This window comes from Physella acuta, unplaced genomic scaffold (genome assembly GCF_028476545.2).
Source record: "Physella acuta isolate Inbredline_101_S28 unplaced genomic scaffold, ASM2847654v3 ptg000264l, whole genome shotgun sequence".
NCBI classification, from domain to species: Eukaryota; Metazoa; Mollusca; class Gastropoda; family Physidae; genus Physella; species Physella acuta.
The window spans coordinates 2,491,396-2,518,848 of NW_026731783.1; the positions used below are offsets into that span (position 1 = coordinate 2,491,396).

Below are 27,453 nucleotides of genomic sequence, written 5' to 3' on the forward strand. Positions count from 1 at the left end.
AAATGTAAAAAAATAATATATTAAAAAAAACGTGAAAAAAAGGAGAAAAACAACGTTCTTTCATAAGTCAAACATAGAAATCTCTTACATATTTTAGTGATAAAAGCTAATACTAAAAGAGCTAGTATGTTTTTTTATTATTACTTTCAGTGAATTTAAAAACCTAAAAGGTTTGATGGTTGTTTTTTTTAAAATAATATCCATCGTTTTTAAAATTAGAAACTAATGATTAGTTTACGAGATCTAACTTACCATCTACATAAAATAATCGCAATTGTCCGTATGGAAATTGCGCTAAAAAAAGATTCCTCTTTCTTTAGACCTAACGATCAATTGGGCAGATGAAGTGGCGTCCATGTGTTTCTCGACCTCGCCTTATAAAGGGATAATGTGGTCAATACTATGCCCAGCCGCCTTTACTTTCCCTAACGTGAGTTAGGTACCCATCAGAGTTGGGTGGACTCAGGGACGTTCCACTGGCTTAAACCCGGATTTGAACTCGAAACTATCGGGTTGACAGTCTAGTGATTACCATCTACGTTTCCTAATAAATAATCGAGGAAAGGAAAGTAATGACATGGTTATGGCTGTTGCAGAGGCGTAGCGAGGGGGGGGGGGGATGCGGACCGCACCGGGTGACACCATTTAGGGGGGTGACACCAAGGCAAAAAATAGTAAAATAGTAAAATATATAGAGAGCAATTTGACGGGGGGGGGGGGGGGAATCGAAAGTTTGAGAGGGGGGGGCGGGTGCAAATCGAAAGTTTGAGGGGGGTGCAAATTGAAAGTTTGTCCCCGGGAAGAGTCGCTACGCCTCTGGGGGGGGGGGGGGGGTGACACCATTAAGTGCCGCACAGGGTGACACCCGACCTCGCTACACCACTGGGCTGTTGTATTATGGATTGAAGTCATTTTGTTACAGCAGGGGGAATGAGTACTTGCACATATGCATAATCATACGAATAAACATTGCATTATATCCAGTAGTGTAATACAATTTTCACAAAGGTAAAAGATCTCCTAAAATGCATTGTCTGGTATGGAATCCCCAGTCATAACAGGAACCATTAAAGAAAATTTTGCCTAGGTGTTCAAAGAATACAGATATTTAAAGAGACAAGAGAGAATGTATCTTCTCTGGGGATGGTAAAATTATTAAATTAAACCATGAGGAGTTTGGATACATGGATTAGCAAAGTGGCTACTGGCAAGTGGTTTCTGGGACTGGGTAGTGTTTCTAGCAAGTGGTTTTTATATTATTGTATGTGTAGTCTATATGCATTAGAGGCTTATATCTGAATAAAATATATTTGTTTTATAATGGAAGAACATTGAGATAATACCAGTTTTCATGAAGTCTACTGCAAATTTCTGAATCACTGAAACAATAATAACACATTTAATTTTATTTTAATATGAGAGTTATAAAGCTACATAAAAATTGATAATGTAAGCTAAATATGATTTATTTTGAGCAAACTTGCTAAGTAATAATAAGGCATGAATAAAAACCTTTAAAATAACAAACGTTTAAATGAATCACTATATTTTCCTGTACATGCTCAGGACATATGCAGGAGAGGAAGTAAAGTTCATTTGTTTCAATGACCTGGGTACATATGGAGAAAGCGTGGTCAGCACTATGCCCAGCCGTCTTTGTTTCCCTAACATGAGTCAGGTAATAAATCAAAGCTGAGTGGACATTCTACAGACTAAATCCAAATGGACATACAATTAAAAAAACATGTATTTTATTTTGCAATGGTCATAAAACTAAAAGCGTTGGTTATTTTATACTATCTACTGTATAACAACGATTGAAATATGTATTCAAAAAACACTCTTGTCGCAAAGACGTTGAGTTATTATTAACAGGTTATATCTTCCTATATAGGCCCTACTAGGCCCTATGTAGCCTATAGATACAGAACTACAGAACCATTTTAATGTGTCTTCAAACAAATTTTTAACTCGAGCACAGCTGACAAAATTTTTACCACAAAACTAGACCAAAGAAATTTTTTGCACAAAACTCGACCACTGCCAACAAAATTTAGCATAAAACTAGACTGTTATGATGCATGTTATAATCTATGCTATAGATTGGCGCGAATGAATGTTGTTGCGAAAGGTATGTTGAACGCAAGGAATGATGACGCGTATGGTGCGACAGTGACGTTCTGGTGTAGAGACTGGTTGCTAGGTATTGTGCGTGAGTAGTATGATTTTCTTCGCCTTGGTGGAAGGATGTATGTGAGTTGAGAGTACAGAATTAAAGATAAGAAAAGAAGCCTGCGTTCCTCTCATTGATTGTTGGTCGTCCACGTCGTCTTAGTGAATGATGGTACAATGTATGTCTGTGAACACATCTCCACATGGTAGTGGTTAAGAAAAAATGGTATTGGATCAAATAACCAAAGACCCTCACTCAGCGTAACATAGACCACGAGGACTTTTTTCAGGAGGTCAACTTGGACTTTTACTGCTGTTCCTAGGACCCAGTCCACCTATGATAGCACAAAACTTGACCACTGCCAACAAATCTATAGCACAAAACTTGACCACCTGACATTTGTATGTTATTTAACCACTGACATTTTTAACAAGCTGTAATAGATTGAGATAATTGTGAGGTCAAGGGAACTCACTCTTCTGTATTAGTTATATTTATAATATTGTTATCTTGAGTGATGTCCCTTGTGCTTTGTACTTCCTTCCTCTCTGGTTGTCAACATGTAGTTAGACCCAATAAACGTTATATACAACCACATGCTTCTATCGTCAATCCATCACATTTTGGCGACGAGGATAAAAATCTACTAGAAAGAGCACCTACTTACGCAAAAAAGAGGTTTGCTAGAGCTTATTAGCTAAGTATTTCTAGAATAATGGCGCTGTATGGCCAAATAAAAGAATTTGATGCGAATGATGAAATCATTCAAGATTACCTAGATAGGTTAAGCTTTTACCTTGAAGCAAACGACGTGACGATAGAAGCCAAAAAGAGAGCTGTTTTGTTAACAGTCATAGGGCCTCAACAATTTAGGCTACTAAAAGACTTATGCGCACCAGCTAGTCTAACTACCAAGAGCTTTAACGAGCTGAGCAAATTGCTAACAGACCACCATGCGCCTACCCCATCAAAGTTTCTATGTCGAGCTAGATTTGACAGTAGGACTCGTCAACCAAACGAGTCAATATCAGAATATGTTGCTGCTTTACGTCAATTAAGTAGATTTTGTGAATTCGGAGACACGCTGTCTGACAGACTATGTGAAAAGTTTGTGACAGGTGTAAACAGCCCTGATATTCAAAGAAAGTTGCTGCTCGAGTCAGATCTAACATTAGAAAAAGCAATACAACTTGCAACTTCATTCCAGCAGTCATCAGATGCGGCGAAATCTCTTACGCCTTTAGAGATCCATGCAGTAAACAGCAGGTTAGTCAATAAACATCAACCCCAACAGAGCATTCCAACTTATGCTAAACAGCCTGCACGTTTAAAGCCTAGATCTAAATCTAGTAATAATTATCAAAAATGTCATCGATGCAAAGGTCCCCATGCATCTCATCGGTGCAAGTTCAAGTCTGCAACTTGTTATAAGTGCAGTAAGCAAGGTCACATCGCTAAGGCCTGCTTTGCAAAGTCTTCGTCTGTTGCTAAATCTAGCCAGTCAAGACAGTACCGCAACCAAAAGCAGCACTATGTTAACTCTCACCAAGACTACCTAACCCAAACAATGAACCACTCTACCTGTGAAAATTCTCAAACTGATTCGCAGCCGGATTTCAACCTGTTCTCTGTGAAATCAATAAGTCATGCTCCCATCAATGTACCAGTTTATATCAACGGTAAGAGCATCAGCTTCCAACTTGACACTGGAGCATCTCTAACAGTCATAACAAAGAAAGATTTTGACGCTGTCACAGGAGGATCAGTGCCTCTACAGCCATGTCACAAGTGCCTAACAACATACACTGGTGACAATGTTCCGGTAATAGGAGAGTGTATGGTTCATGTAAGTTATAATGGTCAAAGTGTTAAACTTCCTCTTCTTGTGGTTGAAGGAAATGGACCACCATTACTAGGTAGGAACTGGTTAAGTGATCTTAAGTTAAATTGGAAGAGTATATGTTCATTGAACTATACAAGAGAATCTAGTCTTACTTCACTAGATAAAGTAATATCTGAAAATAAAAGTGTTTTTGGCAATTCTGGATTACTAAATGATAGAACAGTGAAGATAAGCATTAAAGACACAAATCCAAGATACTGCAAAGCTAGAGTTTCACCTTATGCAATGAGGAATAAAATTGAAAATGAGCTAAGTAGATTGGAATCTAATGGCATCATAAAGAAGGTAGACTATTCCGATTGGGCAACGCCCATTGTGCCAGTGTTAAAGAAGGATGGTTCTATAAGAATTTGTGGAGACTATAAAGCTACACTGAATAAGCAAATAGAGCTAAATAGGTACCCTATTCCTAACATTGAGGAAATTTCTTTGAATTTGGCAGGAGGAGACAAATTCACTGAATTAGACTTTAGTCATGCTTACACTCAACTAGAACTGCATCCAGATTCAAAAGTCTATACGACAATAAACACACATAAAGGACTCTACCAATATGAAAGACTATGTTTTGGCATATCATCTAGCCCTGGAATTTTCCAAGCTGTCATGGACAGTATTTTTAAGGACATTCCAAATGTTTGTGTTTACTTTGACAATGTGTACATATCTGGTAAGAATGACACTGAACATCTTAAAACACTTGATAAAGTATTGAAAATTGTTGGTGAAAAAGGTTTAAAGATAAACAAAGATAAATGTCAATTCATGCTGACAGAAATTAGTTTTCTTGGTTATATATTAAGCAAGCAAGGTATCAGACCTCAACCTGAGAAAACAAAAGCCATTAAAGAAGCACCCAAACCTGAAAATACCCAACAACTAAGAGCTTTTTTGGGCTTGATAAATTACTATGCAAAGTTCATAGGAAATCTGTCTGGTAAACTATCACCACTGTACAAGCTGCTACAGAAAAATGCAACTTGGCACTGGGGTAAACAACAAGAAGCTGCTTTTAATACAACAAAAGAGGCTTTGTCTTCTGACACCTTACTAACTCACTATGACCCAGGGAAAAGACTTATATTAACATGTGATGCTTCACCAGATGGTGTAGGAGCAGTCTTGTCCCACATGGATGAGAAGGGTGACAGACCCATTGCTTTTGCCAGTAGATCTTTGAACCAGGCTGAGAAAAATTATTCTCAGTTAGATAGGGAAGGCTTAGGCATCATTTTTGGTGTTAAGAAATTTCATAAGTTTCTGTTTGGTAGGAAGTTCACCATCTTTACAGATCATAAACCATTGCTAGGTTTATTTGGAGAAAACAAAACCCTACCTGAGCATGCCTCACCAAGAATTCAAAGATGGGCTATCACACTAACTGCATACAATTATGAATTGAGATACAAACCTGGATCTGAGAATAGTGCAGATAGTCTTAGTAGATTACCTTTAAAAAACCAAAGCCTGAGCTATGTACCAGAAGATGTATTTGTTCTCTTCACTATCATGGATAACTCCAAAATAAATGTGAATGATGACTTAAGGCCATATAAAATAAGAAATAAAAACCTTTGTGAAGATAATATAAAAGATGGAGAAGATGCAGTCCATTATCAGTCAGAGTTGCCTAAACAAAGTATTTGTAACTTAATAAATGATTATGGTGATATGGCAATTTCAAATGTGATCATCAAACAACCTTGCTAACATCATTAGCACTTACAGAAACTAAAAGGGTAACATCAAAAGAAAAAAAAAAGATTTTTGACATTTAATACTTTCAGATGCCAATTCAAAAATAGTTCCATTAAATCATGACAACACATGCATTGAAAGAGAATTTGGTGTTAATGATAATGTGTATCTAAGAAATTATGGGAGAAAGGAAAAATAGATACCAGGTCAAATTGTTCAATGTACAGGACCTGTGTCTTATAAAGTTAAAAATAACTTGTGCAGATAATAAGTGTGAATCTATCAATCCCACCAAATCTGAACAGTTCACACCAACTCAGTTTGTTCCACAACCAAGTTCTGTTGATATGAGTGAACCAAGTTGTCTGGAGTCAGAAAATGTAAATTCTGGAGTTAATGATTTAAATCCTAGACCTCCTGAGATAGAGAATCCAAATGGTCAGAATATTGAGTCACCAAATCAAAAGCCACTGAGAAGGTCAAACAGGACAATCAAAGTCCCAAATAAGTTAGACCTATGATTTTAAAGGTCAAAAGGACTTTGACATCATTGTTTTGTATTTTAATTATGTTGTAACATATTGTGCATTGTTTGTAAGGATGTAATCTACCATAGTGTTCATGTTACAATATAATTGGTGATTTTAGGATACTATCAATTGTTCTATTGAGAGATGTGTTATTGTGTTCTAAGGGTAAAGGGATGTAATAGATTGAGATAATTGTGAGGTCAAGGGAACTCACTCTTCTGTATTAGTTATATTTATAATATTGTTATCTTGAGTGATGTCCCTTGTGCTTTGTACTTCCTTCCTCTCTGGTTGTCAACATGTAGTTAGACCCAATAAACGTTATATACAACCACATGCTTCTATCGTCAATCCATCACACAAGCTATATCTTAAATTACAGATATTGAACCATTTTAATCAGCAAAGCAATAAAAACTTATGAGAATGGAATAGTTGAAATTTAAAATGGAGCATAAGTCAACACGAAATTGCAGTTACGATAATAAAATATAGTAGCTCTCCTTAGCAGAATTCACTGCTATTACAACTATAGAGTGTGATACAATAGTAACTTATATTCACAGTTAAATTATTTATAGAGCTTACATAGAGACAAAACCAAGCAGATAAGTATTAAGCATAAAGCATGCATAAATTTTATAAATATTGAAAGTTGAAATGTAATTATGCAAAAGACATCTAGTATATTCTTTTCAAAAAATTTTGCCACTTGATTGCTGTTATTTTAGATAAAAATAATTTCGTTTTTACGTTAAATCTAATGTCTTTAAAATGTTAAATTACTAAAGAACAATATAAAACTAGTGAACCAAACATTTAATTGAAAATGTGAATTTCATGCTATAAAATAGACATAATATCTACTACCAAATAATTTTACAAAATTGATATTATTACAAAACTAGTAAAAAAAATAGAAGTTTAAGTAACCACTGTAATTAGGTTTCCGGGTGATTAAGTCTTGAAAATCTTGAAACATGTTCAGTCTAGAAAATAAAGAAGCAAATAATATAAGCTTATATGTCAACGGGAGGGTTAAAATCTATTTGACATTATATATATATTAAAATATATATATATATATATATATATATATATATATATATATATATATATATATATATATATATATATAGGCTATATATTTAAACAAGTAAAATTAAGGTATTATGAGATTTGGAAATTGTAATATTACCATAAGCACACCATGATAGAACCTTAATTCTGGAGATACCTATCCTCCATTGCACCTTGGCTTACGGTATGTAAGTATAGGAAAATAATACTTTAATATACTTAAACTTACTTGAAATTTAGGAAAACGAACAAGAACATCACATTGTATTGGTAGATGGCAGGTATAAGTAGCTTCTTTTAGCCAGTATTTTTTCAGAGAACTTCCATTTTTAATAACTTCAATAGTGTAGCCATCCTTAAAATTAATATTCAAACAAGTCAAAGTTTAAATAAAGCCATTTGACTCTAACTTAAAACAAATATATGTCTTTTTTAAAATGACATAATCAAACACTTCAATATTTTCATGTAAAAACTATCATAAAACAGATTTTCCTATTTCTATTTATTTCTTGTGCAATTAATTCATACATTCAGTGATTCTTTGAAAATAAATTATGTTATTTAGTTGTACAGTGACTATTTTTATATTGCTGATTATCTTATAAAAATTAAAGAGGACAATAATTAAAGCTGTTACAACTGTGAATTATTAATAATATAATAATAACTGTACTTCATAAAGTCTTTAAGTGGAAATATACATACAAGAATATTTATTAAAACAAGCTATTAGACAGCTTATGAATTATGATTCGATTATTAAAATTCCATACTCTATGAACAATGTGTAAGTAGTCGTAGTAAAAGTAATACATATGGTGTATAAAATTTAAGAATTATGGTTTTAAATTATAGAAGGGCTTTTAAATTTCATACTTATGTTGATCGTACTGTATAATAAAAGCAAACATATTATTATATTCAATTTTGAGCAATTTAAAAAAGATTATGTCAATGTTTATATATGTTTTCTATAGTTTCATGTTTTACCAAGTTCAAATAATTTAGGCACTGATATTCTTTATTTAAAACAAAAAAAAAACTGTTGTTTACAGTCAAGTCCTTTGTTGCTAGGATAAGCTCTTTCTGTTCTTTTGAATCATAAGACTTAGATTTAGTAGGTTTCTGAAGGGTCCATCTAAAGTAAATTTAAAAAATATAAATGTAGATGTAATTTATACTGATAAGTATAGTGGTAGATGAAGATATTGAAAATTATATAAATACAAATACAATGACAAAAACAAATATAAATAAATAATTATCTATCTATATAATTATATATACACATACATATTTACATATATCTGTGTGTGTGTGTGTGTGTGTGTAATAATATACATCCACAAATACACAAACATAAGTTTATATTAAAGATAAATATAAATTAAACATAAATAAAGAAATAACCCCTACCGAAATATAAAATTTGAAGCCATTAAAAAAACTGTGTTTGCACATGTTTATACATAGGTGTGAAGCCCTTTGTCCAGAAAATAAAACATTTGGTAACTTAACACATATGTAGGTCTACATATCATAGACAGTTAAACATTTTTTTAAACCTGTGCGTCATTAAGCTGTCAGGATCTGTATCAAAATAAATCTTCTCGACATCATCCATGCCCACTGGCTCATCCATATCTATTGGAAACCATTGTACCTCAAAGGTTCTTATCCCTTCACCTAGCATTATAAAATAAACAATTTTGAGAATAGTAAATGATCTATTAACCAACGACATCTAAAATCAGATTTAATAATAAATTCAAATAATGGACATAGGATGTTACATAAATTAATTTTAAAAAATAATTTTTTTTTAATCAAGTTTAGAGTTTGAACAAATCAAAATTAATTAGGTAATGAGTAGTATTTCATAGGATTTCCCCTTATGTTATACATTAACTGAATTATAATTATCCTCATCAGATTCTTTAGTAACTGAATTATAATTATGTTCATCCAATTCAATAAAAAAAAGGTTTTAATGTGTATACATACTCAGGTATTTGTCAACTGGTACGCATATGGCACAATGCTTAAGACTTCCCAGACAGCTAATCACTGTAGATGATTCTAGTTGAGGAGTCATCTATGTTTTAATAAATAAAATTGATGTATTATCACCATTTTGTTATATAATAATCTAATGTTGTAATTATCCAAACTTATATTTAAAAAATATAATATTATATATAATATGGTACTGAAAACAATTAATTTTTAATCAATGATAAATCTTTCAAGCGAAGAGACATTAAAACAGAACTGAATTACTAATTTAGGAATCTCTCTAGATATATGTGCCAAGGTTGCCAATGGTTCAATGGCTATGTACATTCGGTAAGTGCCTGAGTGCTCTGTGAGTGGAACATTAAAAAAAGGTGATTGGCCTTGACTTCAAAGAACATGTGCCATGTTTTTATCTGCCCCTTTTATTATTGAATTTAATAATCTTTTAATTAATTTTTAATGTTTAATCTAAGATGTAGTGACTAAAATTAGATATTCTTGCATTGTAGTCAGAGATAAATATATCTGGAAAATTTGAATTAAAGTGCTGTGTTAAAAGTGGGTTAAAATTAAGTAACAAGATTGCCACAAACAGACAAACAAGCAAGCAAACAGACACACAAACAAAAATATCATGCTAGCTAGCAAGCTAGCAAAGATACAAAAAAATAAACAAATAAAACAGCAGAAAATAAATTTAGTAACACAAATCACTCACCCTGAATCCGATACTTTTCATTGTCGGGTTGTAGATCAGTAGCCAATAATGATCAAATCTGTTTGATAGGCCAACGGTGGTTGCAGGGCTGTTAATCAAAACAAATTTAAGTATCTATTTACAAAATTAGTAGGTTAAAAATAAGCAATACTACTTGGCATATTTCAGATATGTTAACAATCAATAAAATCATTGCTTTGTATTAAAAGTACACAAATGAAAAATTCACCACTTTACACATTATACGTTTTGCAGCAATTGCCATTGATTGTTTCAAACAGTATTTTTTGTGTACACTATAATAAATTTTAATTTTGTTTTTTAATTGTAATCAAATTTTAAAACAAAGAGAATTTTCTTGAAAAAATAAAATGAGTTACTATTATGTAAGACATTTTCTTGAAACTGCATTTTTAAGTCAAGCTAAGCTCCAGTGGTGTTCTGTTGATTGCAGTAGGCCTATATTTTGGTAGCTTTAAAAACACTTACATTTTTACACAATTATATAATTTGATGCTTAGTTTAGTATTAATTCTGATTTAAGAAACCGTTGACATTTATAACATTTATTATTTGTTACTTGTGTAATGACAATATAATTTTACTTTTATTAAAACCCTACAGTAGTTAAGTTAAAATCACTAGCACAAAAGGTAAAAGAAACTTATTATTAATAGAAACAGACAATAACAATTACAAAAATTAATAAAAATAGTTTACAAAAAATATATAAAAATGCAAGACTGATGCTTATTTTAACACTTCTTCTGGTAATATCCAAACTATTTCACATTAAATTTATATTTGCACTGTTCTTTCTTTACATGGGTTGAGTAGAAATTCAAGTGTATATTACCTAAACCACATGTTTTCATACTTTTTAACATCATATGCTTGTGGAAAATCTAATTGCTAAAACAGAAGAAAAAAATTTGTTTGTATATATTTACATATATATATATACATATTGTAATATAGTGAGACTTGTGAAGTCAAGGGAACTCACTCTTCTTGTATTAGTATTATATTTATACTGTTATCTTGAGTGATGTCCCTTACATGTATACATATCTTTGTCTCTCGTCACTTCCGTATTATCTCGTTATCATCATGTAGTTGAAGGCCAATAAACGTTTTATATACAACCACATGCTTCTATCGTCAATCCATTACACATATATATATATATATAGGTTTATATAATTACTGTAGATCTTTTGCTAACATTGTTTTTTTTACAATAAAAGAAGAGATTGTTTCTACCTCTTCAGTCCCATCAATTTGCCATGGTTCTTTCTCCAAAAGATGAACAGCCTCAAAATAAGAGCCAAAAGCTATGATAGCATGTAAATTGTTTATGTCTTTCAGTTCTTCTGTTCTGTAAATCTTAAAGTTAAATACATGCCATATGAAGTAGTTCAATTTGAAAGTCAGTTTTAAAATCTTAAAATAATTTATTTTAAATTCAAATTATATTTGATTTCTGTACATTTGTTGAACAAAAAGCATCAAATAAATTCCAAAAATCTTGTGAAACAAATTGAAAAATTTAATACCATAGCTCCATTGTGGTAAAACTGTATACATTTCTTCTTAAAGTCAAGCTCACACTTCATAGTGTCCCCTGTCTTACATACGTGTCTTGTCGAGAATTGTTTTTCCTTGAGGTAAATACTGCAAAAAAAATAATAAAATGGGAAAAAAACATTGTTAAACATGTATTAATCAAATTTGTTAAAATAAACAATAAAATATAATTATACTTACTTAAGGAACAAAATAAGATTTAAATTTAAAGACATAATCATCAGATTAGGCCATTAAAAATGGTTTGATCATTAAGAAAAATTCAACCAACAAATTATTATGTTCATCAAAGACTAAATAAATGATACAATAGAATAAAATAAAATATTATGATGCAAAAATAGTTTAAAACCAAATTAAATTTTTAGTCTAAAACAAAAATAATCACTTTATTGAAAAAAAAAGTGAAAAAAAAATGACTACCATCCATCATCGGCATGAAATCCAAATGAGTCTTGTGTATGCCCAGGTAGATCAATTTTAGAAAAATTCTGATTGCAAAGGCCTATGGCAATTACGCTCTTGCTACCCAGGTTTATTATCCCTAAGAAAAAGTGTTTAAGATCAGAAAATAATATGACAACAATTTAAAATAGCACATAATTTAAAAAAAATTTTTTTCTTCTTTTAAAATAGAGATCTATCTACAACAAATTTAGCTAACATAAATATAATGTTTATAAAATTTAGTCATGGTTACATAGCCCAAAATAGTACCTTAAAGATGAAACAATAAAAAGAATAAAAGTAATCAGAGTTTCTATCAAGTATTTGTCTGAGGCTTAAGGGAATAACTTGCTAAACAATTACATTTTTTCCTTCCAAAATTAAGAAAACACATGATACATCAGAAGGTATACCTTTTTAATGCAGTAAACTTACTAATTGAGAAGGATGGGCATTTAGGAGTTAAAGGTCTGGCACTTAAAAACTGACCAAAAGTATTTCTACCATATATGCTGTTAGCTGGGTATGCGGTGTGTCTGTTAGATATTTGAAAAAGCATGTGTAAAATTCCTAAATAAAGATGTAGTTCTTCATTTTAATAATAGTTTTTGTAGCTTAAGTAGTACTTAAACTTAAGAAGAAAAAAAATGTCTGCATAGAAAATTAAAAGTAAGATGAGGGCCTACATGCTTAACTTCAAATTAATTTTTTTAACAGAAATCCTAAAACTTTGATAAATTTCAAGAAATTTAGAATAAGCCAATGTTGTATGAGCCACTTAATTTTTTTTTTAAGGTTGTTTCATTGCAGGATAAAGGATGCATGCATACACATACAGGTTAAACTAATTAAAGTAAAACTATAAACTTAAAATGCTTTATTTAATGTACAGTAAAATGATTAACACAAACTGAAAACTTACAATAATAATCCAAATTCATGACACACAGCCACAAATTGATTCTTACAGGAAAAGTATGCTGGAGTTATAGGATTCTCCATTTCAGAAGTTGATTTTCTAAATTTCTATAGCATGAACAATTAAAAAAATAAAGAAAGAAGATGTTCTATGTTTGTATATAATTAATCCTGTCTTCATTCATGAAATAGGACAGACTTATATTAAATAAAGATTATTTGACTGACACTTTTGTTAGTAAAGGAAATTTTGGTTTTATAGTTATTGTAAAACTTTTAAAAACTAGCCCCTGAAAATCTGTCAAATAAAATAATTGAAAAAAATCACTACAAAAAAAAAAAAATATTATAAGCTAGTATGTAGCTTAAAAATATTAATTTTTTGGCTTTTCAAGTGGACAGATGTTGTGATAAAATAATATGCAATGCAAAAATAGTTATAATGTTTTAAGCTAAAAAAATATGCCAAAGGTAAATCACATTGGGGTATTTTAATGATTATGTACAGATTTATGTAATGGTAATTGACAAACTTATAAGAAACATCAAAACATTTTACCAAAATTTTTTCAAACTTGAACACAACAGTATCACCTCGATTAAAACCTAGTGTTTTGTCGATTTGATTCTGGAAAATTGAATTAAAGTAAAGTGTTAGTTTTATTACCCTTAATTCAATAGACTATGGGACTGGATAGCACAGGATTCAAAACCAAAAATTTGAGTTGAGATTAAAGGCTTGAGTCTGTACGGTTAAAATAAGGCCTACATATTTTCTATATAATTTATGTATTTTTTTCTATTTCATCTGGGATGGGTGGTGGTGGTGATGAGGGGGAGGAGAAGAAGAACACACATCAGAGATGACATAAATAAACTGTTAATTTAATCTCTTATGATATATCTTTACATACTTCTAAGCCAATTTTTATACTCTTACTTATACTTATTATTGGTGTAAAAAACATTAAGATTTAATTAGACTTACACAGTTTTAATCTAATAAGGTTAATTAGTCCCTACAATAAAAAGCTACATTACACACTCAATGACAAATACCCTACCCTAATTTCTCTTAACTATAGTCACATTCTGCAACAGAATATTTTTGTATTGTTCTTATGTTTTAGGCACAGAAATCAGAAATATATTTATAATTGATTCTAAGTAAAACCAGATATTAATTGAAAATGAAACTTTAGTAACAATTCTAAAATAATATGCTTATAACAAAAATTGTTGAGGTTAACATATATTAATTAATAATATCTATACAAAAATGTGAATTTTATACTCACTGATTGATGCCAATAACTCACATCATTCTGAAGTTGATTTTTATAAGTATATTCAAAGGCTTTGAATGGGAATATTTTAATAAGCCTTCTCTTTTGTTGTCTCTGCTTATTAATATCAATATCCCTATAAAATAATGTGTAAATAAATATATAAATATAGCCTAGCTAGATCTACATACCAATAACTATCCACCTATACAAAGATTCAAAGCATTTCTTTTTTATTACATGTGTATTGTTGATTCTAAAAAAAACTATTTAATTTAAAATTAATATATTACATTACCTTTGGTACATGGCATAGGACATAAAGGAAATAAATATTAATGTTACCTTAGAAAAATTAATATTTATTTACATTTTTAGGCACAGTGGTGCCTTAGACCTTCCTAGATTTGTAAACTCAACCTCATCATAAGCTGACAGAAGCAATGGAGTTGTTGGCATTGCTTTCATTTGTTCATAGCTTGTTACCTCTAAATTAGGTCGGAGATATGATTCCACAGCCTGACAAGGATTTTGAAAATGTATCAGAAATTTCTTGCTGTTAGATTTAAAAAATGTCAAATTTTTAAATTTTAAAAGATTGAAAAACATATAGATCTATATCAGAAATACAAATAAATGTTTTTTTTAGTAGCACATACTGTTTTTAAGTTCATTGTTCAATGTTGAAATAATAAACAATAATAAACATGTTCAGATTTTCAATAATAAGACTAACACCATTGATAAATATTTGAATCATCAAAGATTTATTGTGGCATCTGAGGTAACATACCTCATTGTTGGGCGCTCATCTATTATAAACTATCTTCTTAGAAATTTCCAAAGGTTTATATGCACAAAAATATGGATACATGTCTATTGGGACGTCAAAAAAAGAAGTGCAATGTATTGGTTATTGTTATGGTTTTTCATATATTGATATTTAAATATTTTTTTATAGCAATCTCTGTAAATTGTTATTGTAATTTGGAATAAACATGTATGAGAAACTGTATAAATATTCCCCATGTTTTAAAATTAACATTTTGATTAGGCAAGAGGCCAATTAAAATTATTAGTGAGCTAATGTTATATGAAAATGTCATCAGATTTGCTCAATGTGCCACTTAAACCCTTAAATACATAAACAACTCCTTACCCAGGTCATCTCAGCACAATTTTTACAAACACCACAATGTTTACATCCAGTTACATGTGTCTCACAACAACACTTGTGTAGGTTATCTCCTTTGACCCCATTAAATTCACAGTAGAGTCCCTTTTCACAGCAATTTCCACATAAAGTACAAATTGTTTTTCTGCTATGTTCTTCTGAGAGTTCCCATTGGTGGATACAGCCAATAGAGCCATTCACTAACAATTATAGTAAAATATTAATAAACACTTAATGTTACATTAATGTCTAAAAGTAAATAATTTTTAAAAAGCTAGTCATTTCAATAGTAAATTGTAGTTAAAAATTTAAAAAAATCTTTTACCAAGTTTAGAAGGAATTAATTCTTTATAAACAAAACTAATTCCCATTCTTTTTATTATTTCATCTATAACATCAACAAAAATTGAGAATAGAGTGAAAGTGTTTTCTTGAATTTCTAGCATTGATTCTTGGCTCAGCTTGTCAGTATTTTGAGGTTGGAAGCAATGAGATTTAACCTTCAAAACATGATCTGTAAATCAATTTAATACTAATTTTAATTTAAAAAAAAACAACCCCAAAATTAAGCTTTAATTTCATAAATTAAAACGTGGCCCAAAATAGCAGGTTATGGTTATATTTAATAAAAAAATAAAACCAAACTATAACAACATTGAAAAAACTGAATAATGGGCATGCATAATCTGACAACAATTTTTGAAAATTGAGCTTAACTTATTCTTGTAAACAAAGATTCAATTGTCTAATTGAAATGTGCGAGTTACTTATTAAATAAATTTATATCTAATATTTTTACCTCCTTTAGTATAAAATATTGTTTGAATATCTCCATTCTGAAAAACACACCATTCTTGTCCAATCACTATGGCTTTTGAAAAAGTCAAAAATCTTGATACACATATTGAAAACATGTGCTTGGCTGATGTATGAAGCAAATGGTATTTCCTTTCAAGTTCTGTGGCATTTGTATTAGCTGATTGTATGAAGTCAGACTACAATCAAACAAATAGAAATAAAAGGTTTAGGATTATTATAAAGTAATGACAATGGAAAAGTATTTTTACCAGTGAATTTCTGCAACTAAATTGTAGCCTATTAGAAATAAAGTTTTAAAACTCAATAAAGAAGTATTTACAGGCTTTTTAAAAAACAAACACAAGATTATGATATTAAGGAAGAAGATTTTTAATTAAACTTTGACTTACAAGCTGCAAGGCCTGTTGATCAATCTGCATACAATAGCAAAAAACTGGGTCATCTCTGCTTGATCGAAGACACGGAATCCGTTTGATACCAATAATGGACAACACTTTAATTATAGTCTCCATCTGAAAGAAATATTTGCATTGCATTTAATAGCTCGCATTTACATTCAAGCATTTCTAGACTTTTATGTACATTTTAAACTCATTGTCATGTGTTTAAACATTTTTAACCGGCTAAATAGAAATATGGTTTAAAAGGAATGGAACTCCCACCTTGCTTATTTTAAATTCATTTTTAGAGACAACTTTCATTTAATGCTAGCTGAGGGCATGTGCACTATGTAGCCTTCTCACCAACTAATATTATAAAAAAATACAAATAATCTTACTTTTAATGAGGAAAAAACTCACTTGTGAAAAAGAGAGATTTTTTGTGTTTGGAATAATGTCTGTCAAATTATTCAAAATGTTTGTCTTTTCACCAATGCATTGTGCTTGTTTGCCTGACAATGCACTTGGCAAATTCTTGAATTTTCCTTCTAGTTGCAAGAGAAATTCCCTATCAACTGCAACTTTTGCTTCATTCATTGTAAAACACAAAATCTGACCCTGTAATTAAAAAAAAAGTACAAAATTATGTTATTATACATTACTTTAAAAATTTAAAACAAAATTAATTGTCAATTTTAATATTAATGTAGATAAAAAAAAACTGTAATTAAAACTAAAATGGGCAAAAAAAAAACAACCCAACCATTTTTGTAAACTTCTTGACACAACCAATGTTATTTACCTTATTCTTAAGATAACCAATTTTAATTACCTTATTCTTAAGATAACTAACAGCAGCTTCACAAATATGAGTATTGGTCCCAAACGCATTAGGTTCAGCTTTTAACAGGTGATCTATAAACATAATATTTTCTTTCTTCAAAACTTCTCTAATCTTATGTAGCCCTTCAGCAACTTTTTCACTCAGACTATAGAATTGTCTATGATAGGTTAGGTCAGCCTCACACACATCAATAATATGTTTGCACAGCTCTTCATGACCCTGAAGTTTATTTGAATAAATAAAAAAAATGTTAAAATAATGCAGCTTAAGTACATGAACCAAAGAAATGAGAGATTTATAACCAGCCTAGTCTGGTGTGTTTTGGTGTTATGTATATTTTTATATCGTACCTTGCCTGATGAAAGATTGACAGTCTTTAAAGTAACTCTTAGATTCTTTAGAAACCTTTCAAGGCATTCTTTTTGCCAACAAAGATTACTATAGAGTTCTTGCTTTTGGAAATCCATTGATTTCAGTTCACTGAATATGTAGAAAATATAAATCATGTTCAAAATGTTTGTGACAATTAAACTATAATACATTTTAAAATTATGAATTTTTCATAATTTTACCTTTCATACTGATGGATGTATTGTGTTATCAATTCTATGATTGAAAACTGAATTCCTTCACTTAAAGTTTTCTCTATCAAATGAAGCTTTTCATTCAGGTTGCCATCATTTTCTTCCAGCCCAACTAATGTAAATCTGCAACCTTCTATAAAGTTTGCAACATCTTTTGGTGGTATTGATGCTACCTACAAGTTGAAAAGTATAAATCTTTAGGAAGATGTATAGCTTAATTAAAAAAAGCAAAACATTTTAAATTCAGCACCATGTTACGCTTAAATTGTTTTTGATTTTACTATAGTCATGGAAATCAAACATTTTAATAGTTTTTTTTTTAAACACTGACATAATTTATACATGTTTTGTAATTTCATATTATTTTTGATATATGACTATATATTAAAGTATTCTACCACAATATTTGTCCATTTAAAAAACAATTAACAATTTTTTTGTGATACAAACTTTAAAGTTTTTTGAAACAAAATGATAATTAAAAAATGGAATGAACAATTGGAAGTGTTTAGGGTTGTTGAAAGCCATCAATAAGAACTGACAACTAAAATAAATCTACACCACTAACATTGGGAAACCTGATTATGTGAAAAATGTCTCAGATTTATTTAAAATTCTTTATCAAATACATAGGCTACAATACCAGAATATTATTGACTCAGAAACACAGAAAAACCATCTGAAATTATGATAAAATGTAATCTTTTTGATGGCATGCAGAAATGAGACATTTTTCAAACTAATCCTGTTCATGAATAATACAATTAGCAGACTCCTTGCACTTTTCCTAATATTACTTATAGATTTTTTTTGGATATATAATGGGAAACAATTCTTTTATTTCAAATCCAAATTTATAATGAATCACTTTTCCAAAAGATATTTCAATGTACCTAATCTTGATGAAATTAATAAATCTTGCTGTAGTGATAAAATTAAGTAATGCACACATATTAAAATAGACCAAAAATGCAATCATTATAATTGTTTTTTTTTTAAACTAAAATCTCAGGTAGGCATAAAATTAAAGTTTAAACAGAAGCATTTTTAAAATGTTTAACTATTTTTAAAATTAAAATTTATTAAACTAGAAAATACTATAGTAAATTATTTTGTTAAATGTACATAATTTGTTATCTAGGAAATAGCCTACATTTAATAAAAAAATTACAAAATAGCAGATTAACTAAATATTATTAACTTTTGTTTATTTTTTAAGGATTTTTATATGAACACAAAAAAAACCACAAGTACATAAAAATATACGCTTTAGTGTAAGTACATAGTTTTAATGAATGTGTGTATTAACATAATCACCTTTTTGGTAGCTTTATTCTCTGAATCTTGAAAGTAATTGTGTAAAATAACCCCATTCCCTCCAGGGTAAACATTCACTGCTGGATAAATTCCATTTGATTTGTATTCAAAATCAACTTCTTGCACCTGAGAAATTTAAAAAACAGACATGATTGTTTTTTTTAAAAATATATTCTAAATAGTTAAGGAAAATTATTAATTAGAAAATAATTTTTAATATTTACACAACCATAGTTGATAGTTGTGCTGCTATAATTTTAAAATCTTTTTTATCTTACTGTACTCGACCAATTTATTAGTCATGATACTAAAGTAAGTAAGTAAGCAGTTCCCTTTTGAACCTGACAGTTCTTAGGGCAGGTGAATTAGAGTTCACCTGTTTCTGTGACCTCGACATACGAAGAGACAGTGTGGGCAGCAGTATGCCCAGCAGCCTTTACTTTCACTATCGTGAGCTGGATGGACTGAGGGACTTTGTACATACTTGAACCCAGATTTGAAATTTGAGACTTTCAGGTTAGCAATTGTATGTTCTACCATTTGACTACTCCTTCCCAGAAATATTAAAATTTAGGCTATATTCACAGTTTTTTTTTAACTAACATGGCTGTCATAACATTGCACTGGATCTTGCTTTAGCAATAATTGTAACCCTCAACTTAAAACTAAAACTAGGTTCTAGTCCTGGCTTATTACTGGTCCTAGTTCTTGTAAACTGGCCAGACATTGTTAAACACATAGAAGTTAGCTGAATCAGAAGTAGATTTTATTTTTAAAAGTGGTGGTGGATAAGGAGCACAACCAGAAAGGTCCAAAAAAACATCACAAGCCAAACACTGGATTGGAACTCACACCGAAAAAACAAGGGGTTTATGCCAGAAATGTCCTGTGTAAGATGTTTTAAGCCCAAAATGGGAGATGCTAGATTGACATGACCAGATAGGAAATAAAAATATTCCTTAAGGAACCAAAAAGAATAATTATAAGAAACCCTAATTATGATCCTCAACCTTGGGCAATGCCAGCATGAAAAATAAATAGTTACAACACATTAATACTGTCTCGTTGGCATTTTAATAGAAGCAAACAGGGATTTTTAAAAATTATTAAGTATTGTCTCGTTACAAATTCAATTACTTTTCCTTATAGAAGTTTAATATTTTTTTGCTAGTTTATGGTAATAAAAAATAAAAAATATTAAGAAAACAATAGCAAGTTTTAGTTAGTTGTTCATAAAAAAAAATTATACTTTGATATTGTTCTTTGTAAAGTAAAATTGAAGAGTTTGTTCATTCTCAAGCAATCCATTTTCTCTGAACTTTGCCCTCTCTACATTCAGACCACAGCCAACTGTGTCTCCTGCTTTAAAAGCTGTCAGGGTTGTGTCTTCATCAAAATTGACTGAACTCAAGTCTTTTGAAATTCTAAAATAAATAAAGATTAATTTAAATGAAACAAAACATAAAAAAAACCTGCAGAATTTATTTTTAAAAAATATTGCATTTAAATACTTCTTGTCTAAGTCAATAAAATAACATGATTCATTTTTATAAAAACTTTTTTATTTTTCATTTTTAATTAACAATTTTTAACAATAATACCCTAAACTGAATCTAGTATTGAAGAACAATCCACCTATATAGTTATATTATTATACTAGATCTAGGTAATAGTTTTGGGTCAACAATATATAAAATTTCAGCTCTATTGTAAATGTTGTTGACCAGAAATAAATGTAACATGAAAATGTGCAATGATTGATTGCAAAAAAGAAACAAAATTAAGAAATACAAACTTACACCTTTATAGTTTTATATGGTAATATTTCATGGCAAGATATTTTATTATACTATACTTTACATGTGGTCATTGTTTGCTAACGTCTTTGAAATATCAATTTTTAAAAATATCCTTTGCACACTTTTTGTACACAATAATCTGTTACACTTTTTTTCTGGGAATCGTTAATGTTGTGGATTTAATGCTAACGCCTTGCAATATACTACATATACAAAGATGGAAACAAATTAGCAAAATAGTGTTAATCTTGGCTTATAAATACTGCTTATTTATGGTTTCACCTGTTATAAGGTTGGGTCTAAACTTTACATTAGGTATTAGCATTGATATTCTTGATTATGATGACAGCAAAATTATAGAAATTATCAGCCAAATTTGTAATTGTACACATTTAACTTAGATTTACAATTTTAAAAGAAGGCCTGTTATTGAGTAGGCATATATCAATTAGAGATAACGCTTTCAACATTTTAAAATAAACTTAAATATACTACAACTTACCTTCCATTATAAAAGTATCCAACTGAGTTTGGATTATTTCCAAGAGTATTGTCCACTGGATAATCAAAATCAGCAAACCCAATCACAGCTGCACTGTCTGTTACTTGCATTTCAAAGTATGTTAAGTCTTTGTTAAATGGGGTGTTTGAGATGAACAATCCATGACATGCCATTGCACTTTCTCTAAAAAAATTTTTTTGAAATAGTTTTAATCAAATTAACTTTAAATAACAAGTAGTCAGAAATAATACAAGTTAAACCTATATATATATATATATATATATATATATATATATATATATATATATATATATATATATATATATATATATATTTATGCATACATATATGTTTATGCATATGTATACATAGATGTATATATATACACATAGATGTATATTTAGGCATATGTATATAAGCATACATATGTATGTATATAGGCTAATTAAGGTATATATGAATCAGATGAACTCTACTTCATCTGCCCCATGTGTCTAGGGCACTAATGGGATTAAGAAGAAGATATATATGTATATCTGTTTATATGCATATATGTATATAGGTATGTACATATGTATGTATGTATGTATGTATGTATGTATGTATGTATGTATGTATGTATGTATGTATGTATGTATGTATGTATGTATGTATGTATGTATGTATGTATGTATGTATGTATGTATGTATGTATGTATGTATGTATGTATGTATGTATGTATGTATGTATGTATGTATGTATGTATGTATGTATATATATATATATATATATATATATATATATATATATATATATATATATATTTATATATGTATTTATATGTATATACATATATGTATATATTATGTATACATATAAGTTTATGCATATGTATACATAGATATATATATATATATATATATATATAAAGGCCTACCTAAATGTCAATCTTCCATCATCATATATATTTAGGAATTCTGATCTTCCCATTGTTAACTTATCATAATGACCAACCTATATTGAATAGTTTATTACAAGTTATAGTGGGATATTTAAAAAAAAACATTTTGAAATTATTTTGAAAAAGCCTACAGTGATATTTAAAATAATCTCAATAATCAAACATTATGTAATAAACAGGCATTGGATGGTTGCATATAGTTTTTGTGTACTCTATAGGCTTCATGTTTTTTTTATTTTTATTGACAAAAAGTAGTTATGAGGTAAAACATTTACTTTTGCCATTAATCTGAGGTTTTATATTTTCTTCATTAAACACAATCAGTGCTTACAGGAATGAATAATACTCGATCCTCTTCCATAATAGTTATATCAAGTTACTTGGTTAGTGCAAAATAAAAAAGGTCATGAAAGATGTGTTTATAATTTTTTTGTTAACAATGTTGTCAACCACTCTGACTCTGATCTATTTTCTATAGTGTGCCTTTCTAATCAAACAAAAACACAATTATTCAAAGCTTTTTTATTAGCTATTTTTATTCTATTCTCTAGAGTGGCTGACTGTCATGTCAATAAAAGTAATATGTCCAAACTCCATTTTGAGTACATCTGCACAAAACCAAATGTGTAGTCATTTCGAAATTTATTTTCTCTTTGTTGGTTTTGAAAGACAATCATAACATATTTATTTTTCAAAAATTAGGAGCATAAACAGTAATGGTATTCATATTTATCATGTCAGTATGAAACACAGCATCACCCCTTCAAAATATTGAGAAAATGTTAAATTATCTGTTTTCAAATAGTCTAATCTCTTGCATATATTTCATACACATCCTTAGGCTACAGACATTGTTATCTTAGAACAATCTATGAAGCGTATCCTCTTAAGTTGTTAGAAAGGCCAACTTTCCCCCCATTATAATCTCCTAAATACAGGAACATCCCACCATTACCACATTACAACCCATCCCTTGACCCTGAATCTTTAATTCTTCACCAACTTGCATTCCCTATGTCCACCTTTTGCACACAACGAATTATAAAGAACTGACTTTGTATTTATTTTAATACAGGAAAGCATTAATGCAAATAGTGTTTCCATTGCAAAATCTTGCGCCTAGGTCTACATACCATTTGTTTGAATTATTGTGGTATCTCACTTACAGGAGCACTGAATGGGGCTTGCCAGTTCTTTAATTGAAATTCACTTTCTATTTTCATCCAAACCATGAAAACAATGCGAATGCCAGGCATAATGCCTTCGATTTTTGTCTTAACTGTAGAGATCTACAACAACAAAAAACAAAAATGTACAAAATGATGAACAAAATTAAATTTAAAAGATTCAACTTAAAAGTGCTAAAAAGCAATTATATAGCTTTGTAAAAAAAAAAAACAGAATCGCAACAAATGTAGCTAGATCTACTAGCTTGTTACTTGATATAGTTTGTCCATACCAGAATTTCATCCAGAAAGAAACTGACTTCAACTTCATCCCCATTCTGAATGGATTCTGCTTGTCCAGAAAATTTAACTTGGACAGTGATCACTTTTCCTTCTTTTATATCTGCTTTTCTATGATAAACTTCACTAGCTGTGTTCCTACCAGACTCATTTTGAATGTAAGCACTGAAAAAATTAAAACTTTTTAGTCACATGAGCTTTTCAGAAATATATATTCTTTTTAATGATAAAATATTGTTATATCACATCTTTATATTATGATTTAAGAATAAAATGTTATCAGTAAATAATAAAACTGATTTTTTTTTTTACAAAGCCTTTTGCTTTTCTTTTCAACCAAAGTAGAATTGTATGGTTTTAAAGCATTTTAATTATAGGCATCTCTATACAGGTTACACATTTCAATGTTGCTTTTCTTTTCAACCAAAGTAGAATTGTATGGTTTCAAAGCATTTTAATTATAGGCATCTCTATACAGGTTACACATTTCAATGTTGCTTTTCTTTTCAACAAAAGTAGAATTGTATGGTTTCAAAGTATTTTAATTATAGGCATCTCTATACAGGTTACACATTTCAATGTTCTAAGTTATATTAAATATATAGTATAGCTCAAGTAGGTCATAATAGTAACTTTTTTTCCTATAAAAATGTCAAGCTTACTTCCTTATATTATTTAATCTACTTAAAACTTTCTGGAAACATAAATGTATTAATTTTGTATCATCAATTTTTAATAATCAATTTGCTTTTTAAATTTAAAACATGTGATTCCAAGATACATATTAAGTAATACATATGTGAATAAAAAATGTCTACAATATGAATGAAAAGTAGGCTAACAACATTAGTTTTGTTTTATTCAAAAACTAATTAAGAAATATTAAAATAAATGAGTTAAATTTTCACAAAATCTGAACATTGTGATTCACTGCTTATGTTTCAATGCATGATTTAGATTTTTATTTTTACAGTTATTTGAATAAAAATGTTCTTACTGTCCATCTCCACAATTAAGTTCAATGGCAAATTTTTCCTGGTTTGGATAATTATATAAGCAATATGTTTCTGGTGCTATACCCATGCAGATGTTTTTGGGATTTTTCTTCAGACAAATTGAAAATATGTTATGATTTCTTGTTATTTCTTGACTGCATAACATGATTCCTGATCTAACAACAGTATGAACATAATTACCGAATCTGAAAGCAAAAATTAAAAATATATGGGATTCTAAAAAAATTGAAATGGGAAATAATCTATTTGATGGTAACATGTTAAATTAAAATATAAATCAAACAAATACTAATAGAAGAAAAACATCTGTTTTTGTGTACTTTTTAAGTTTATTTTTTTAATGTCCAAACCTAACAATGCCAGCATCATTACAAATCATGTTATGAAGCATTCCTGGTGTCAAGACAGCATTGTTATCGTTTACATCAGTCTGTATAGAAATAAACATTCTCATTCAATTAGGTAATTATAGCTTGATTCACACTTATACTTCTTAATCTAGGCTTCTTATTTTATTATGAAATAAAGGTAAACACTTTCACTTTAAGCCTTTTTAAAAAACTAACCAATATTTAATTAATTTTTAGATGTTTAACCTAGTTTTGGAAGATTTAGGGAGATATTTTATTCTATTTAAGATCTAAAGCCTTTTCAATACTATTGCTATGTTTGGCACATGAAAGTAAGTATTAAACAGGAAAAAAAGGATTGAAAACAATTTTGGTTGTAATGGAAACCCAAAAAAACCCTCCACCATTTTGAATTTTTTGTACTTTTAAAAATGCTAATGCTTTTTTATTTATGCACTTATAGCAATCAAATTTAAACTGCTTATTTTTCAGTATATTTTAAAACTTTTGTCATGACAATTTTTTGAAATAGCCTCTAGTAAGAATTTAGTATCCAAAATTTTAAAAATGTGCATATTAATTACCAAATACTTTTTTTCTATGAAAGCCATCACAATTCCCCCATGAAAGAAAATGTATTTTTGCATGAAGAACAATTACTGAAAATATGGTGGGCATTGTTTAATAAATAAAAAGTAGTAGGCTTTTTAGTGTTAAAAACCTGCAAACTTAGAAAAACAGCAAAAAGTAATTAAGCTAAATTTCTTTACATAAATTTATGTTTTTACCACAAAATGTAAATCCATGTTTAAAAGCTTGATTTCCCCACTGGTACAAATGAAAGGATACATTCCTGGCTGAGGATTTCTTTTTAATATATTAACGACACTTGGTTTTGCCTGTAAGTTTTAATATGTTTTTATGTCAATCGCTTTTGTAAAGCAGATGAAAAATAATAATCACATTTAAGATAATTTAATTATAGAAATTTGCATTGGTTTTGGGTCATCGTTAAATTACATCACACTCTTTGGGAAGTCAGCTCTGATGGGTACCTAACTCACATTAGGGAAAGTAAAGGCGGCTGGGCATGGATAAATTGTTTTGTTAATTTATTGGGCGGATCTCACTTTTTGTGAAGATGTGTGAAAATGGGGAAGGGTAGGTCAAAAGTCAACAAAAGAAACATGACATTATTTATGGAAGACCCCTTGGATTAATTAATAGGCTTAAAAAGTAAATGATTACAGTATTTAAAATTAACCTTTTCTTGGTTCAATAATTTCCCATTTTTAGTAACATAGTAGCAACAATCATCATCTGGTATGTACTCTGATATCCAATTCCCAGAAACACCAAATCCATAAATGGCATCTTTTTCCAGTTTTAGACTGGTGAAGGAAGAAATTTGTAAAAAATTATTTGGAAATCTAAAGTTGTGCACAATATTAACATTCAATAAACTTAAATTTTGCTCACATATCGACTGCCAATTCATTCGTCTTCATAGATATTAGTGGAATTCGTATATGAACTTGTTGGTCATTAAGAACTCCAATCATTAACCAGGTATTTTCTTGGCTTGAAGTACATTGTATTTCATAATAGCTGTTGGTACGACTTAGACTTTTATGAAATAACACAGAGCCCATGTCAGTTTCTAAATCTGGTGATAGTCTTTTCTTATTCAGTGGATTGTTGCTTGAAGTGGGTCTTTAATTATAAAAAATTAGTAAAAAGCATTAAATTTGTGTTTATAGTATATATACATATATATGTATATATGTATATATATATATATATATATATATATATATATATATATATATATATATATATATATATATATATATATATATATATATATATACATATATATATATATATATATATATATATATA

General features: G+C 29.4%; 2 protein-coding genes across 3 annotated transcripts; both read right to left on the reverse strand.

Annotated features, from left to right (window-relative positions):
- Window positions 1-6,687: 6,687 nt before the first annotated feature.
- LOC131939042 (uncharacterized) lies at window positions 6,688-9,067 on the reverse strand. Its single transcript, XM_059297289.1, has 4 exons — window positions 8,953-9,067; window positions 8,441-8,525; window positions 7,614-7,739; window positions 6,688-7,293 (listed from the first exon to the last, which is right to left on the reverse strand). Exons 1-4 carry the CDS (start codon window positions 9,027-9,029, stop codon window positions 7,246-7,248), a joined length of 336 nt encoding a protein of 111 aa, XP_059153272.1. The 5' UTR covers window positions 9,030-9,067; the 3' UTR covers window positions 6,688-7,245.
- Window positions 9,068-9,349: 282 nt separating this feature from the next.
- On the reverse strand, window positions 9,350-27,245 carry LOC131939043 (uncharacterized). Of its 2 annotated transcripts, XM_059297291.1 has the most exons (29): window positions 27,031-27,245; window positions 26,816-26,942; window positions 26,340-26,450; window positions 25,522-25,631; window positions 25,183-25,386; window positions 24,179-24,350; window positions 23,886-24,008; window positions 21,779-21,961; window positions 20,727-20,901; window positions 19,478-19,603; window positions 18,149-18,333; window positions 17,927-18,056; window positions 17,565-17,795; window positions 17,153-17,350; window positions 16,742-16,864; window positions 16,333-16,528; window positions 15,859-16,047; window positions 15,519-15,733; window positions 14,730-14,878; window positions 14,372-14,495; window positions 13,633-13,701; window positions 13,078-13,181; window positions 12,591-12,691; window positions 12,132-12,252; window positions 11,678-11,795; window positions 11,385-11,507; window positions 10,978-11,033; window positions 10,122-10,209; window positions 9,350-9,482 (listed from the first exon to the last, which is right to left on the reverse strand). In XM_059297291.1, the coding sequence occupies exons 8-29, from the start codon at window positions 21,949-21,951 to the stop codon at window positions 9,375-9,377; spliced, it is 3,102 nt and encodes a 1,033-aa protein (XP_059153274.1). In that variant the 5' UTR covers window positions 21,952-21,961; window positions 23,886-24,008; window positions 24,179-24,350; window positions 25,183-25,386; window positions 25,522-25,631; window positions 26,340-26,450; window positions 26,816-26,942; window positions 27,031-27,245; the 3' UTR covers window positions 9,350-9,374. The 2 variants fall into 2 exon arrangements, with proteins under 2 accessions (XP_059153274.1, XP_059153273.1); XM_059297290.1 differs by lacking the exons at window positions 23,886-24,008; window positions 24,179-24,350; window positions 25,183-25,386; ... (2 more) ...; window positions 26,816-26,942; window positions 27,031-27,245 and adding an exon at window positions 22,696-22,766.
- Window positions 27,246-27,453: the final 208 nt, after the last annotated feature.